This window comes from Pristiophorus japonicus, unplaced genomic scaffold, assembly GCF_044704955.1.
Source record: "Pristiophorus japonicus isolate sPriJap1 unplaced genomic scaffold, sPriJap1.hap1 HAP1_SCAFFOLD_842, whole genome shotgun sequence".
NCBI classification, from domain to species: domain Eukaryota; kingdom Metazoa; phylum Chordata; class Chondrichthyes; family Pristiophoridae; genus Pristiophorus; species Pristiophorus japonicus.
In genome coordinates, this window is record NW_027254764.1 from 20051 (window position 1) to 35542 (window position 15492).

At 47.8% G+C, this 15492-nt stretch overlaps 1 protein-coding gene across 1 annotated transcript in view; it reads right to left on the reverse strand.

Annotated features, from left to right (window-relative positions):
- Window positions 1-2561: 2561 nt before the first annotated feature.
- The window catches only part of LOC139257437 (zinc finger protein 721-like), an 81631-nt gene continuing 68700 nt past the window's right edge, over window positions 2562-15492 (reverse strand). Inside the window, exons 4-7 of the mRNA XM_070874492.1 lie at window positions 10581-10706; window positions 9291-9426; window positions 4777-5163; window positions 2562-3920 (exon numbers count right to left, since the gene is read on the reverse strand). Of these exons, the coding sequence (XP_070730593.1) occupies window positions 2805-3920; window positions 4777-5163; window positions 9291-9426; window positions 10581-10706 (1765 nt within the window). The 3' untranslated portion in view covers window positions 2562-2804. The remainder of the gene's footprint in view (window positions 3921-4776; window positions 5164-9290; window positions 9427-10580; window positions 10707-15492) is intronic.

A 15492-nucleotide genomic window follows, 5' to 3' on the forward strand; every position in this document is an offset into this window, starting at 1 on the left:
AGTCAGTGTGAAGCCCTCTTAAAGAATTTATCTTTTAACAGTTAAATCGAGGTTTGTTTTCTCAACATAACAGTTTAACATTTGTCAATATCTTGTTTCCCTAGAGTTCCTATTATGAGTTCCAGACAATTCAGTGCCAAGTGGAATAGATGTTGAAAAGATCATTCATTTCCCTCTTACCATGTCACTGTTACTTAAAGGAACAGAGATTGATTTCCCCTCATTATGCAGTCGTAGTAGTTAAAGTAACATCCTTCCGCTTGGTAGTGAGTCACATTCTGTGCTGGAGGAATAGCTGGTGGCTTCAGCCTTTAAAATACTTCTCTACTTGTTGAAATCCCTCCAAAGCCTCACTCCTGCCTATCTCTGTAACCTCCTCCAGCTCAGCAACCCTCTTAATAGGTTGGGTTTGTTTTCTTTGGAACAGAGGAGGCTGAGGGGGGGGACCCTATGGAGGTGTATAAAATTGAGAGGGGCCTAGATAGCGTGCAAAGGAAGGACCTATTTCCGTTCGCAGAGGGGTCAACAACCAGGGGGCATAGATTTAAAGTAATTGGTAGGAGGATTAGAGGGGATTTGATGGGAAATTTCTTCACCTAGAGGGTGGTGTGTGGTCTGGTACTCACTGCCTGAAAGGTTGGTAGAGGCAGAAACCCTCACCACATTTAAAGAATACTTAGATGTGTACTTGAAGTACTGTAACCTACAAGGCTACGGACGAAGAGCTGGAAAGTGGGATTAGGCTGGATAGCTCTCGGTCAGCCTGTACAGACACGATGGGCCTAAATGACCTCCTCCCATGCTGTAAATTTCTATGCTTCTATAATGAGAAATAATTTACTGTGTCGGGGGTCCATGTTGCTGTTAGTTAAAGGTACAGAGATTGATTTACCCTCTTTATGCATCTTTAGTCGTTAAACAAAAATCTTTCCTGTTAGCAGTCAGTCACATTCTGCACTGGGAGAGACAGCTGGTAGCCTCAACCTTTAAAATACTCCTCTTGTCCAAATCCCATCAAGGCCTCGTCCCTCACTATCTCTGTAACCTCCTCCAGCCCACCAACTCTCTTAATAAGGAGAAACAATTTTCAGTGTCAGAAGGCTCGGTAACCAGAGGACACCCATTTAAGGTGATTGGCAAATGAACCAGATGCTACACGAGAGGGAAAAATTAAGCAGCCAGATGTTATGGCCTGGAATGCACTGCCTGTAAGGGTGATGGAAGCAGATTCACGTTACTTTCAAAAGAGATAAATATTTGAATTGGAAAGATTTGCAGGGTTATGAGGCAAGAGCAGCGGAGTGGCTTGCATCCTCGTGTCTTAAGAGAAGTACCGGCAGGGATAGTGGATGCACTGGTTGTAATTTACCAAAATTCCCTGGATTCTGGGTAGGTCCCAGCAGATTGGCAAACTGAAAATGTAACGCCCCTATTTAAAAAAGGAGGCAGACAAAAAGCAGGAAACTAGTTAGCCTAACATCTGTGGTTGGGAAAATGTTGAAGTCCATTATTAAAGAATCAGTAGCAGGACATTTGGAAAAACAAAATTCGGTCAAGCAGAGTCAGCATTGATTTATGAAGGGGAAGTCATGTTTGACAAATTTGATGTAATTCTTTGAGGATGTAATGAATAGGGTGGATAAAAGGGAATCAGTGGATCAGGTGCATTTTGACTTCCAGAAGGCATTTGACAAGGTGCCACATAAAAGGTTACTGCACAAGGTAAAAGTTCACAGGGTTGGGGGTAATATATCAGCATGGATAGAGTATTGGCTAATTAACAGAGAACAGAGAGTCAGGATAAATGGGTCATTGGTTGGCAATCAGTAACTAGTGGGGTGCTGCAGGTATCAGTGCTGGGGCCTCAACTATTTACAATTTATATTAGTTACTTGGATGAAGGGACCGAGTGTAATGCAGCCAAATTTGCTGATGATACAAAGATGGGTGAGAAAGCAAGTTGGAAGGAGGACACAAATAATCTACAAAGGGATATAGATAGGCTCAATGAGCTGGCAAAAATCAGGCAGATGGACTATAATGTGGTAAAATGTCAGGTTATCCCCTTTGGTAGCAAAAATAAAAAAGCAAATTATTATTTAAATGGGAACTATTACAAAATGCTGTGGTGCAGAGGGATCTGGGGGTTCTTGTACATGAAACTCAATAAGTTTGCATGCAGGTAAAGCAAGTGATCAGGAAGGCAAATGGAATGCTGCCCTTTATTGCAAGGGGGATGGAGTATAAAAGTAGGGAAGTCCTGCTACAGCTGTACAGGGCGTTGGTAAGACCACACCTGGAGTACTGTGTGCAGTTTTGGTCTGGATTGTCTCCATTCCCGTGCCGAGGTGATTGCTGCACCAGACGGGAGGGGCAACATTTGGGGACACGGATTCCCCACCAATTCCCATTCCCCTTCTTTCTGGTGGATAATGGAGGGGCCACTGTGTGTAATGTGCAAGTCAGTAAGAATTGTCAGCAAGCTCTTTCTATTTGGAGATTTTATTCAGTAGAAACTTTCACACACTATTGTAGATTTTGTACCAAAGATCAGTTTAGAATTAAAGTAAAAGTTCATAATTTTATTCCAAACTGAATTTCTGTTGAGAGTCGCTGAATTAAGGGGAAAGATAACACACAGCGTCTCTTAAATGGACACTGCAGCCCCGAAAACACAATCAGCAATATATCCAGAATACTAAAGTCCAGTCCAGTTATAGGGTTATCATAAGAAACAAACCCCAACATGGTTCAGTCAGGATGTGATTAACAACAGCAATAACAGCAGATTCCAACCCTTGCAGTCACTTGTGAACTCGCTGGTGTCTCAGCAGGTTGGATGACTGACTGAATCCCTTCCCACACTCAGAGCAGGTGAACGGCCTCTCCCCAGTGTGAACTCGTTGGTGTTTCAACAGGGTGGATGATGTAGTGAATCCCTTCCCACACTCAGAACAGGTGAACGGCCTCTCCCCAGTGTGAACTCGCTGGTGTCTCAGCAGGTGGGATGAATGAGTGAATCCCTTCCCACACTCAGAGCAGGTGAACGGCCTCTCCCCGGTGTGAACTCGCTGGTGTCTCCGCAAGGTGGATGAATCAGTGAATCCCTTCCCACACTCAAAGCAGGTGAACGGCTTCTCCCCAGTCTGAACTCGCTGGTGTGACTGTAGGTGGGATAACTGAGTGAATCCCTTCCCACACTCTGAGCAGGTGAACGGCCTCTCCCCAGTGTGAACTCGCTGGTGTGTCAGCAGGGTGGATGATGTAGTGAATCCATTCCCACACTCTGAGCAGGTGAACGGCCTCTCCCCAGTGTGAACTCGCTGGTGTGTCAGCAGGGTGGATGATGTAGTGAATCCATTCCCACACTCTGAGCAGGTGAACGGCCTCTCCCCAGTGTGGTCTCGCTGATGTATCAGCAGGTGGGATGAATCAGTGAAACCCTTCCCACACTCAGAGCAGGTGAATGGCCTCTCCCCAGTGTGGTCTCGCTGGTGAGCTACAAGGTTGGATGACCGAGTGAATCCCTTCCCACACACGGAGCAGGTGAATGGCCTCTCCCCGGTGTGAACTCGCTGGTGAACTACAAGGTTGGATGACTGAGTGAATCCCTTCCCACACACGGAGCAGGTGAACGGCCTCTCTCCGGTGTGAACTCGCTGGTGTGTCAGCAGGTCGGATGACCCAGTGAATCCCTTCCCACACACGGGGCAGGTGAATGGCCTCTCCCCAGTGTGATTGCGTCGATGAATTTCCAGCTCAGATGGTGATCTGAATACCTTTCCACAGTCACCACATTTCCACGGTTTCTCCATGGTGCGGGTATCCTTGTGACTCTCCATGGTTGGATGATCAGTTAAAGCCTCGCCCACGCACACAACACGTTTACAGTTTCTCCGCGCGGTGAATGGTGTGATGTTTTTTTAGGTTGTGTAACTGGTTAAAGCTCTTTCCACAGGCAGTGGAACACTCACTCGGGTGTGTGTGTGTCTCGGTGCTTTTCCAGTCACACTGATGTTTTAAATCTTTTCCCACAGGCAGAACAGGCAAACAATTCTCCTTCCACTTTCAAAGGCCGATGATATTCAGGTCCTGAAGAATCGATTGACTCCGTCAGATCTTGACGTGATGTTTGGTTTGTGCTTCCTATCTGAAAATCTCTCCTAATATTCTGTAAAAGGAGATAATAAAACTCATCACTGTCAGTACAAGACAGAAATTCAGAATAGACAATCTAGGGACCAAGTTTCAATAGGAGTTGCTCCTATTTTTTTGGAACAACTAGTTTTTTTTTGAGTATTCTAGAAATCGCAATTCTCCCCATTTAGTTAGCTCCAGTTTCAGTCAGTTAGTTGAGTTTTTTTTTTCCAAAAGGGGGCGTTTCCAGCCACTTACGCCTGTTTTGGCTATTTAAGTAAGTTTAGACAGCGATAAGTTACTCCAAACTAACTTAGGCCTGAGTCAATGTCCACTTTGATATGCTCAGAAAAACCTTGCGGACACTTTAGCAATCGGGCGCAGGTAGCCAGAGTTAAGGGGAGGGGGAAGTGAAGTTAGAGGATTTTCCAAAGCATTAAACACTTCTCTTTGAAAAATAAAGAACCATCATCAATAATAAATGATCAATAAATCAATCAATAAATTAAAAAAATCAATAAATCAATAAATAAAAAATTATAAGTTCCTACCTCACCTACTGCAGCACCGATGTGTTGGGGAGCACCGGGAGCCCTCCAGCAGCACACGGCCCACACTCAGACCTGCCTGCCTGATTACATTTTCAAGGGGAAGAGCTCGGGTGTGCCCCGCCGTCGAGGAGGTGGTCCGGTGGGGCCCGCTGCCGAGGAGGTGGTCCGGTGGGGCCCGCTGCCGAGGAGGTGGTCCGGTGGGGTCCGCTGCCGAGGAGGTGGTCCGGTGGGGTCCACTGCCGAGGAGGTGGTCGGGTGGGGTCCGCTGCCGAGGAGGTGGTCCGGTGGGGCCCGCTGCCGAGGAGGTGGTCGGGTGGGGTCCGCTGCCGAGGAGGTGGTCGGGTGGGGTCCGCTGCCGAGGAGGTGGTCCGGTGGGGCCCGCTGCCGAGGAGGTGGTCGGGTGGGGTCCGCTGCCGAGGAGGTGGTCGGGCGGCCCCATCGCGGAGGAGGTGTTCAGGCGGACCAGCGAGGAGGCCTTGAGGTAAGAGCAGTGGTGGCGAGGTGAGGCCCGAGGTTGGGCAGCGGCGAGGGGCGGTGAGGCGAGGCCCGAGGTTGGGCAGCAGCGAGGCGAGGGACGGTGAGGCAGGCAGGCCACTCGGCCCGGGCTCAGCCACTTGGCCAGGGATAGGGTCACCTGGAGCCACGATGCGCTGGGAGGGCCAGGAACTACTGCGCATGTGCACAGACTCCACTGCGCACGCGCGCAGCTGCCGGCACTTTTTCAGCGAAGGGCTGTAGCTCCGCCCCCCACTGCTTCTGCTGCACTGCACCCAGTCCAAAGCAGGCCTGATCATCGTGGAGAATCCCGAGGTAAGTATTAGGTGCGCTTTTCCTTCTAGAAAGTCGGCGGACCTCTCGGAGGTGCGCCATTCTACGGGTCGGTCGAAACTTGGCCCCCGAGTTTCCATGGAACATACTTTCCTCTCTTGTTCTTCCAAAGCTGTAAATCCCTGTCCCACACATTGTCCCTCCTGCTGTGCTGAAATCCAAAACCATCGCACATTTCTAGACTGTTTCTCCTCCACTCCCAGTTTTCACCACCAATACTGGCTGGGTTCAGTTCTACATTCACTGGTTCCCCTCCCTCTCCCTCCCCTGAAGGTGCTGACTCTGGCTGGGTTCAGTTCGACACTCACTGGTTCCCCTTCCTCTCCCTCCCCTGAAGGTGCTGACTCTGGCTGGGTTCAGTTCTACATTCACTGGTTCCCCTCCCTCTCCTCCCCTGAAGGTGCTGACTCTGGCTGGGTTCAGTTCTACACTCACCAGTTTCTCTCAGAGCCTGACATCGGTAGTGGCGAAGATGTTGGAATCAATTATTAAAGATGTAATAGCAGCGCATTTGGAAAGCAGTGACAGGATCGGTCCAAGTCAGCATGGATTTATCAAAGGGAAATCATGCTTGACAAATCGAGAGTTTTTTGAGGATGTAACTGGTAAAGTGGACAAGGGAGAACCAGTGGATGTGGTGTATTTGGACTTTCAAAAGGCTTTTGACAAGGTCCCACAAAAGAAATTGGTGTACAAAATTAAAGCACGTGGTATTGGGGGTAATGTACTGACGTGGAGAGAACTGGTTGACAGACAGGAAGCAGAGAGTCGGGATAAACGGGTCCTTTTCAGAATGGCAGGCAGTGAATAGTGGAGTGCTGCAGGGCTCAGTGCTGGGACCCCAACTATTTACAATATACATTAATGATTTAGACAAAGGAATTGAATGTAATATCTCCAAGTTTGCAGGTGACACTAAGCTGGGTGGCAGTGCGAGCTGCGAGGAGGATGCTAAGAAGCTGCAGGGTGACTTGGACAGGTTAGGTGAGTGTGAGGTTATCCACTTTGGTGGCAAAAACAGGAAGGTAGATTATCTGAATGGTGACAGATTAGTAAAAGGGGAGGTGCAACGAGACCTGGGTGTCATGGTACATCAGTCATTGAGGTAGGCATGCAGGTACAGCAGGCAGTAAAGAAAGCAAATGGCATGCTGGCCTTCATAGCGAGGGGATTTGAGTATAGGAGCAGGGAGGTCTTGCTGCAGTTATACAGGGCCTTGCTGAGATCACACCTTGAGTATTGTGTGCAGTTTTGGTCTCCTAATCTGAAGAAGAACGTGCTTGCTATTGAGGGAGTGCAGCAAAGGTTCACCAGACTGATTCCCGGGATGGCAGGACTGACATATGAGGAAAGACTGAATCGGCTAGGCTTATACTCATTGGAATTTAGAAGAATGAGAGGGGATCTCATAGAAATGTATAAAATTCTGACGGGATTGGACAGGTTAGATGCAGGATAAATATTCCCGATGTTGGGGAAGTCCAGAACCAGGTGTCACAGTCTAAGGATATAGGACCAAGATGAGAAACTTTTTCACCCAGAGAGTTGTGAACCTGTGGAATTCTCTGCCACAGAAAGTTGTCGAGTCCAGTTCGTTGGACATATTCAAAAGGGAGTTCGATGTGGCCCTTACGGTTAAAGGATCAGGGTGTATGGAGAGAAAGCAGGAATGGGGTACTGAAGTTGCATGGTCAGCCATGATCATATTGAATGGTGGTGCAGGCTCGAAGGGCCAAATGGCCTGCTCCTGCACCTATTTTCTATGTTTCTATGAGTTCTCAGATGACTGAAGAGTCCAATGTGGGAATTACAGTCTCTGTCACAGGTGAGGTAGAAGGTGGTTGAAGGAACGGGTGGGTGGGGAGCCTGGGTTGTCGTGCGCTCCTTCCGCTGTCGGTGCTTGGCTTCAGCTTGCTCCCGGCGAAGAGACTCGAGCTGTTCAGCGCCTTCCCGGATGCTTTCCTTCACTTCGGGTGGTCTTAGGCCAGGGATTCCCAGGTGTCGGTGGGGATGTTGCACTTTTTCAAGGCGGCTTTGAAGGTGTCACTGCCTGTTTAAAGGTGCAGTGTCTCTGTGCCTGTTTAAAGGTGCAGTGTCTCTGTGCCTGTTTAAAGGTGCAGTGTCCCTGTGCCTGTTTAAAGGTGCAGTGTCCCTGTGCATGTTTAAATGTGCAGTGTCTCTGTGCCTGTTTAAAGGGAGAGGGAGTGAAATTTTGCTACTTTACATCTCGTGTTACTGCCCCCAGCTCACGAAATGTGGTGCAAGAGAGTTTGCGACTGGGCGCGGTGAGAACAGTGCTTTCCGCTAAAGTTGGCGGGAGTTTTGCAGTGACTCTGCTGCACTCCGTGATGCTGAAGTAATAACCATGCACAGCGCCCCGGACCAAAAATTGTCCCTCGCCCCCTGGTCCTGTGCCTGGCACTGACAACCACAGCTTCAGCAGTCGGGGTTCAGTCGGATGTCGGCTGGTGGAGCGCTACTTACAGGCACCGTAGTAATTCCCGCCTCCTGTATGGCTCAGAGTCGTGGACCATGTACAGTAGACAGCTCAAGTCGCTGGAGAAATACCACCCACGATGTCTCGCAAGATCCTACAAATCCCTTGGGAGGACAGACTCACCAACATTAGCGTCCTCGTCCAGGCCAACATCCCCAGCATTGAAGCACTGACCACACTCGATCAGCTCCGCTGGGCAGGCCACATAGTTCACATGCCAGACACTGGACTCCCAAAGCAAGCACTCTACTCGGAACTTGCCCACGGCAAACGAGCCAAAGGTGAGCAGGAGAAACGTTACACGGACACCCTCAAAGCCTCCCTGATAATGTGCGACATCCCCACTGACACCTGGGAGTCCCTGGCCAAAGACCGCCCGAAGTGGAGGAAGAGCATGCGGGAAGGCGCTGAGCTCCTCAGTCTCGTCGCCGAGAGCATGCAGACGTCAAGTGCAGGCAGCGGAAAGAGCGTGCGGCAAACCAGACTCCCCACCCACCCTTTCCTTCAACCACTGTCTGTCCCACCTGTGACAGAGACTGTGGTTCTCGTATTGGACTGTTCAGCCAACTAAAAACTCATGTTCAGAGTGGAAGCAAGTCTTCCTCGATTCCGAGGGACTGCCTATGATGACTTACAGGCACCAGCATCTGGTTTACTTTTAGTCGGCCAATAATGCTTCTTTCTTAGTTTCACATAGTCTCTGTGCCCATTTAAAGGGAGAGTCTCTGTGCCCGTTTAAAGGGAGAGTCTCTGTGCCCGTTTAAAGGGAGTTTCTTTTGATTTTCTGATTGCTTCAAACAGGGGTATGCCCCACTTTTGTGATTTGGAGAACAGGCAGTGATGTTAGCAGCAATGACACCGAATCTCAATGCTCATATCAGCATCTTGGAAAAGATAAGAGGAAGGCTGCAAAGTCCAAAAGGACGTTGCTTGAACAGCCAAGGAAAAGCAAGAGGCAAACGGAAATCCTCATAGGGGACTCCATCATCAGGCACACAGACAGCACCCTGTGTAGAGGCAAGGCTGTGTCAAGAGCAGACTTCTGTTTTCCAGGAGCCAAGATAGCTGATCTCCGGGATCGTGTGGATGAACTAATGAAAGGTGAGTGTCAGGATTCTGCAGTAGGTTTACATATTGGAACTAACGATATCATGGATAGAAGTCCATTTGTTTTGCAGGATTCCGACAAAAGCCTCATAGATGTCCTTCAGCAAAGGGGTGCAAGGTTAGTAGTCTCCGGGCTATTACCAGTCATGTCCAGATCGAGGGAGAGGAACAGGCAAATCCGTGGGATTCAACATCGGCTTCAGGACCTCTGCAAGAAGCAGCTTCACTTCATCAATAATCGGGAGGTGTTCCCTGGACAAGGCAAGTTGTTTAGGAGGGACAGCCTCCATCTTAACCTCTTGGGAGCTAAAAGGCTGGCAGAGGGTGCTGAATTATCCCCGAGTACAGCAAGGGGATAGTGTAGATAAGTTCAAAGTTAGCCTACTGCACATGATAATTACATAGCAGCAAAGCATGAAGATAAACCAGTTAGGAAGCAAACAAGAATTAATCGATGTGAGACCTTTTAAATTGCTTTCATGTAAATGCAAAGGAGTGTTAGAAGCAAATTGTTAGAATTGCAATCCTGTGATGTGTTGAAGAATTTAGACATTGTGTATTTCTCAGACATGACTAGATGACAATGATGGCACAGACATTCATCTAAAGGGCTACAAGGGTTTCAGAAAGGTTAGTGTAGGCCAAAGGGGAGGTGGGGTTGCTATTTTTATCTGTGAGAATCTAACAGCTCGAGAGAGAGACTTGATATTGCCTCATTAGGCACAGCTGAAGCTATCTGGGTTCAAGTGGACCAAGCTCACGGGCAGGGATTAATTATCGCTAATTGCCTGTATTTTTAATTGATCACTGCACTCTGGAATGGTTCCTACAGATTGGAAGGAGTCCCCATTTTTAAAAAAAGGTGACAATGCAGACCCAGGTAGCTATAGGCCCATCAGTTTGACATCAGTAATAGGTAAAACTCCAGACACCATGAAGTCTCATGGCTTCAGGTCAAGCATGGATAAGGAAACCTGCTGATTACCACCTACTGCCCCCCATCAGCTGATGAATCAGTACTCCCCCATGTTGAACACCACTTGCAAGAAGCACTGAGAGTAGCAAGGACAGAGAACGTACTCTGGGTGGGGGACTTCAATGTCCATCATCAAGAGTGGCTCGGTAGCACCACTACTGTCCGAGCTGGCCCAGTCCTGAAGGACATAGCTGCCAGACTGGGCCTGCAGCAGGTGGTGAGAGAACCAACATGAGGGAAAAACCTACTTGACCTCGTCCTCACCTGTTATGTATGTAAATCTGTAATTACCATGTCTAACCACCAGAGGGCTTATCCCCTGATGTCCCAAGGGATCCCACAATCCCTTGGCAGTACCTGCATATAAAGAGGCCTCACAGGCTGGAGAAGCACTCTGAGACCTTCAATAAAGGACTATGAGCTTACTTTGAGCTTGCAGTATCTAGTCTGACTCCTTATCTAAGACATAACATCACCAATGTACCTGTTGCAGATGCAGCTTTCCATGACAGCATTGGTAGCAGCGACCACCTCACAGTCATTCTGGAGATGAACTCTCATCTTCACACAGAGGACACCCTCCATTGTGTTGTGTGGCACTACCACTGTGCTAAATGGGATATATTCAGAACAAATCTAGCAGCTCAAAACTAGGCATCCATGAGGCACTGTGGGCCATCAGCAGCAGCAGAATTGTATTCCACCACAATCTGTAACCTCATGGCCCGGCATATCCCTCACTCTACCATTACCATCAAGCCAGGGGACCAACCCTGGTTCAATGAAGAGTGTAGAAGAACATGCCAGGAGCAGCACCAGACGTACCTAAAAATGAGGTGCCAATCTGGGAAAGTTGCAACACAGTAATACATGCATGCTTAAAAACAGAAGCAGCATGCTGTAGACAGGGCTAAGCAGTCCCACAACCAATGGATCAGATTAAAGCTCTGTAGTCCTGCCACATCCAGTGGTGGTGGACCATGAAACAATTAACGGGAGAAGGCGGCTCCATGAATATCCCCATCCTCAATGATGGCAGAGCCCAGCACACGAGTGCAAAAGAAAAGACTGAAGTGTTTACAACCATCTTCAGCCAGAAGTGTCGAGTGGATGATCCATATCGGCCTCCTCCTGAGGTTCCCACCATCACAGAAGCCAGTCTTCAGCCAATTCGATTCACTCCACGTGATAGCAAGAAAGGGCTGAATGCACTGGATACAGCAAAGGCTATGGGCCCCAACAACATCCCGGCTGTTGTGCTGAAGACTTGTGCTCCAGAACTAGCTGTGCCTCTAGCCAAGCTGTTCCAGTACAGCTACAGCACTGGCATTTATCCGACAATATAGAAAGCTGCCCAGGTATGTCCTGTCCACAAAAAGCAGGGCAAATCCAATCCGGCCAATTACCGCTCCATCAGTCTACTCTCAATCATCAGCAAAGTGATGGAAGATGTCGTCCACAGTGCTATCAAGCGGTACTTACTCACCAATAACCTGCTCACTGATACCCAGTTTGGGTTCCCCCAGGACCACTCTGTTCCAGACCTCATTACAGCCTTGGTCCAAACATGGACAAAACAGCTGTACTCTAGAGGTGAGGTGAGAATGACTGCCCTTGACATCAAGGCAGTATTTGACCGAGTGTAGCATCAAGGAGCCCGAGTAAAAGTGAAGTCAATGGGAATCAGGGGGAAAACTCTCCACTGGTTGGAGTCATATCTAGCACAAAGGAAGATGGTTATGGTGGTTGGAGGTCAATCATCACAGCCCCAGGAGTTCCTCAGGGCAGTGTCCTCGGCCCAATCATCTTCAGTTGCTTCATCAATGACCTTCCTTCCATCATAATGTCAGAAATGGGGCTGTTCGCTGATGACTGCACAGTGTTCAGTTCCAACTCCTCAGATAATGGAGCAGTCCATACCCGCTTACAGCAAGACGTGGACAACATTCAGGCTTGGGCTGATAAGTGGCAAGTAACATTCACGACACAAAAGTGCCAGGCAATGACTATCTCTAACAAGCAAGACACCACCACCCCATAACATTCAATGGCATTACCATCGCCGAATCCCCTACCATCAACATCCTCGAGGTTACCATTGACCAGAAACTTAACTGGACCAGCCACATAAATACTGTGACAACAAGAGCAGGTCAGAGACGGGGTATTCTACAGCCAGTGTCTCACCTCCTGACTCCCCAAAGTCTTTTCACCATCTACAAGGCACAAGTCAGGAGTGTGATGGAATACTCTCCACTTGCCTGGATGGGTGCAACTGCGACAACACAAGCAGCTCGATACCATCCAGGACAAAGCAGCTCGCTTTATTGGCACCCCATCCAACACCTTAAACATTCACTCCCTCCATCATCGACGTACCGTGGCTGCAGTGTTTACCAGGTACAAGATGTACTGCAGCAACACGCCAAGGCTTCTTCAGCAGCATCTCCTGAACCCATAACTTCTACCACCTTGAAGGACAAGGGCAGCAGGTGCATGGGAACATCACCACCTCCATATTCCCCTCCGAGTCACACACCATCCTGATTTGGAAGCATATCGCCGTTCCTTCATTGCCGCTGAGTCAAAATCCTGGAACTCCTTCCCTAACAGTATTGTGGGAGTACCAACACCACACGGACTGCAGCGGTTCAAGAAGGTAGCTCCCTACCATCTTCTCAAGGGCAATTATGGATGGGCAATAAATACATAGAAAAAAGGTACAGGAGCAGGCCATTCGGCCCTTCGAGCCTGCACCACCATTCAATATGATCATGGCTGATCATGCATCTTCAGTACCCCATTCCTGCTTTCTCTCCATACCCCTCGATCCCTTTAGCTGTAAGGGCCACATCTAACTCCCTTTTGAATATATCGAACGGACTGGCCTCAACAACTTTCTCTGGTAGAGAATTCCACAGGTTCACAATTCTCTGGGTGAAGAAGTTTCTTCTCATCTCGGTCCTAAATGGCTTACCCCTTATCCTTAGACTGTGACCCCTGGTTCTGGACTTCCCCAACATCGGGAAATTCTTCCTGCATCTAATCTGTCCAATCCTGTCAGAATTTTATGTTTCTATGAGATCCCCTCTCATTCTTCTAAATTCCAGTGAATATAAGCCTAGTCGATCCAGTCTTTCTTCATATGTCAGTCCTGCCATCCCGGAATCAGTCTGGTGAACCTTCGCTGCACTCCCTCAATAGCAAGAATGTCCTTCCTCAGATTAGGAGACCAAAACTGTACACAATATTCAAGTTGTGGCCTCACCAAGGCCCTGTACATCTGCAGTAAGCCCTCCCTGCTCCTGTGCTCAAATCCTCTCGCTATGAAGGCCAACATGCCGTTTTCACCACCTGCTGTACCTGCAGACCAACTTTCAATGACTGATGTACCATGACACCCAGGTCTCGCTGCACCTCCCCTTTTCCTAATCTGTCACCATTCAGATAATATTCTGCCTTCCTGTTTTTGCCACCAAAGTGGATAACCTCACATTTATCTACATTATACTGCATCTGCCATGCATTTGCCCACTCACCTCACCTGTCCAAGTCACCCTGCAGCCTCTGAGCATCGTCCTCACAGCTCACACTGCCACCCAGCTTGGTGTCGTCTGCAAACCTGGCAATATTACATTCAATTCCTTCGTCTAAATCATTAATGTATATTGTCAATAGCTGGGGTCCCAGCACTGAAACTTACGGTACCCCACTAGTCACGGCCTGCCATTTTGAAAAAAACCCGTTTATTTCTAATCTTTGCCTCTAGTCTGCCAACCAGTTCTCTATCCACGTCAATACATTACCCCCAATACCATGTGCTTTAATTTTGTACACTAATCTCATGTGGGACCTTGTCAAAAGCCTTTTGAAAGTCCAAATACACCACATCCACTGGTTCTCCCTTGTCCACTCTTCTAGTTACATCTTCAACATTTTTGAGAAGATTTGTCAAGCATGATTTCCCTTTCATAAATCCATGCCAACTTGGACCGAGCCATTCACTGCTTTCCAAAGCCGCTGCTATTACATCTTTAATAATTGATTCCAACATTTTCCCCACTACCGATGTCAGGCTAACCGGTCTATCATTCCCTGTTTTCTCACTCCCTCATTTTTTGAAAAAGTGGTTTTACATTCACTACCTTCCAATCCATAGGAACTGATCTAGAGTCTATAGAATGTTCGAAAATGACCACCAATGCATCCACTATTTCTAGGGCCACTTCCTTAAGTATTCTGTGATGCAGACTATCAGGCCCTGGGGATTTATCGTCCTTCAATCCCATCAATTTCCTGAACACAATTTCCTGACTAATAAGGATTTCCTTCAGTTCCCCCTTCTCGCTAGACCCTCGGTCCCCTAGAATTTCTGGAAAGTTATTTGTGTCTTCCTTAGTTTAGACAGAACCAAAGTATTTGTTCATTTGGTCTGCCATTTATTTGTTCCCCATTATAAATTCACCTGATTCTGACTGCAAGGGACTACATTTGTCTTCGCTAATCTTTTTCTCTTCACATATCTGTGGAAGCTTTTGCAGTCAGTTTTTATGTTCCCGGCAAGCTTCCTCTCATACTCTATTTTCTCCCTCCTAATTAAATGCTTTGTCCTCTGCTGAATTCTAAATTTCTCCCAGTCCTCAGGTTTGCTGCTTTTTCTGGCCAATTTATATGCCTCTTGCTTGGATTTAACACTATCCCCTAATTTCCCTCGTTAGCCACGGTTGAGCCAACTTCCCCGTTTTATTTTTACGCCAGACAGGGATGTCCAATTGTTGAAGTTCATCCATGTGATCTTTAAATGTCTACCATTGCCTATCCACCATCAACCCTTTAAGTATCATTCGCTAGTCTATTCTAGCCAATTCACTAGTTGGTTCCTCGACATAATGGTCTAGAAAACCATCCCTTAGACACTCCAGGCAATCCTCCTCCACCGTATTGCGACCAGTTTGGTTAACCCAATCTATATGTAGATTAAAGTCACCCATGATAACTGCTCTACCTTTATTGTACGCATCCCTAATTTCCTGTGTGATGCCAACCCCAACCTCACTACTACTGTTTGGTGGTCAGTGCACAACTCCCACTAGCGTTTTCTGCAGCTCTACCCATACAGATTCCACATCATCCAAGCCAATGTCCTTCCTTACTATTGTGTTAATCTCCTCTTTAACCAGCAACGCTGGCCTTACCAGCGATGCCTACATCCCTTGAACGAATAAAAAAACGAATCAGACCCATCTGACCTCTCAAGTGGGTGTAAAAGATTCCATGACATTATTTTGAAGAAAAAATATCTCTCCGGTGTCCTGGTCAACATTTATCCCTCAACCAACATCACTAAAACAGAGGCTGTGAAAAGCATTTTATAAATACAAGTCTTCCTTTGACAA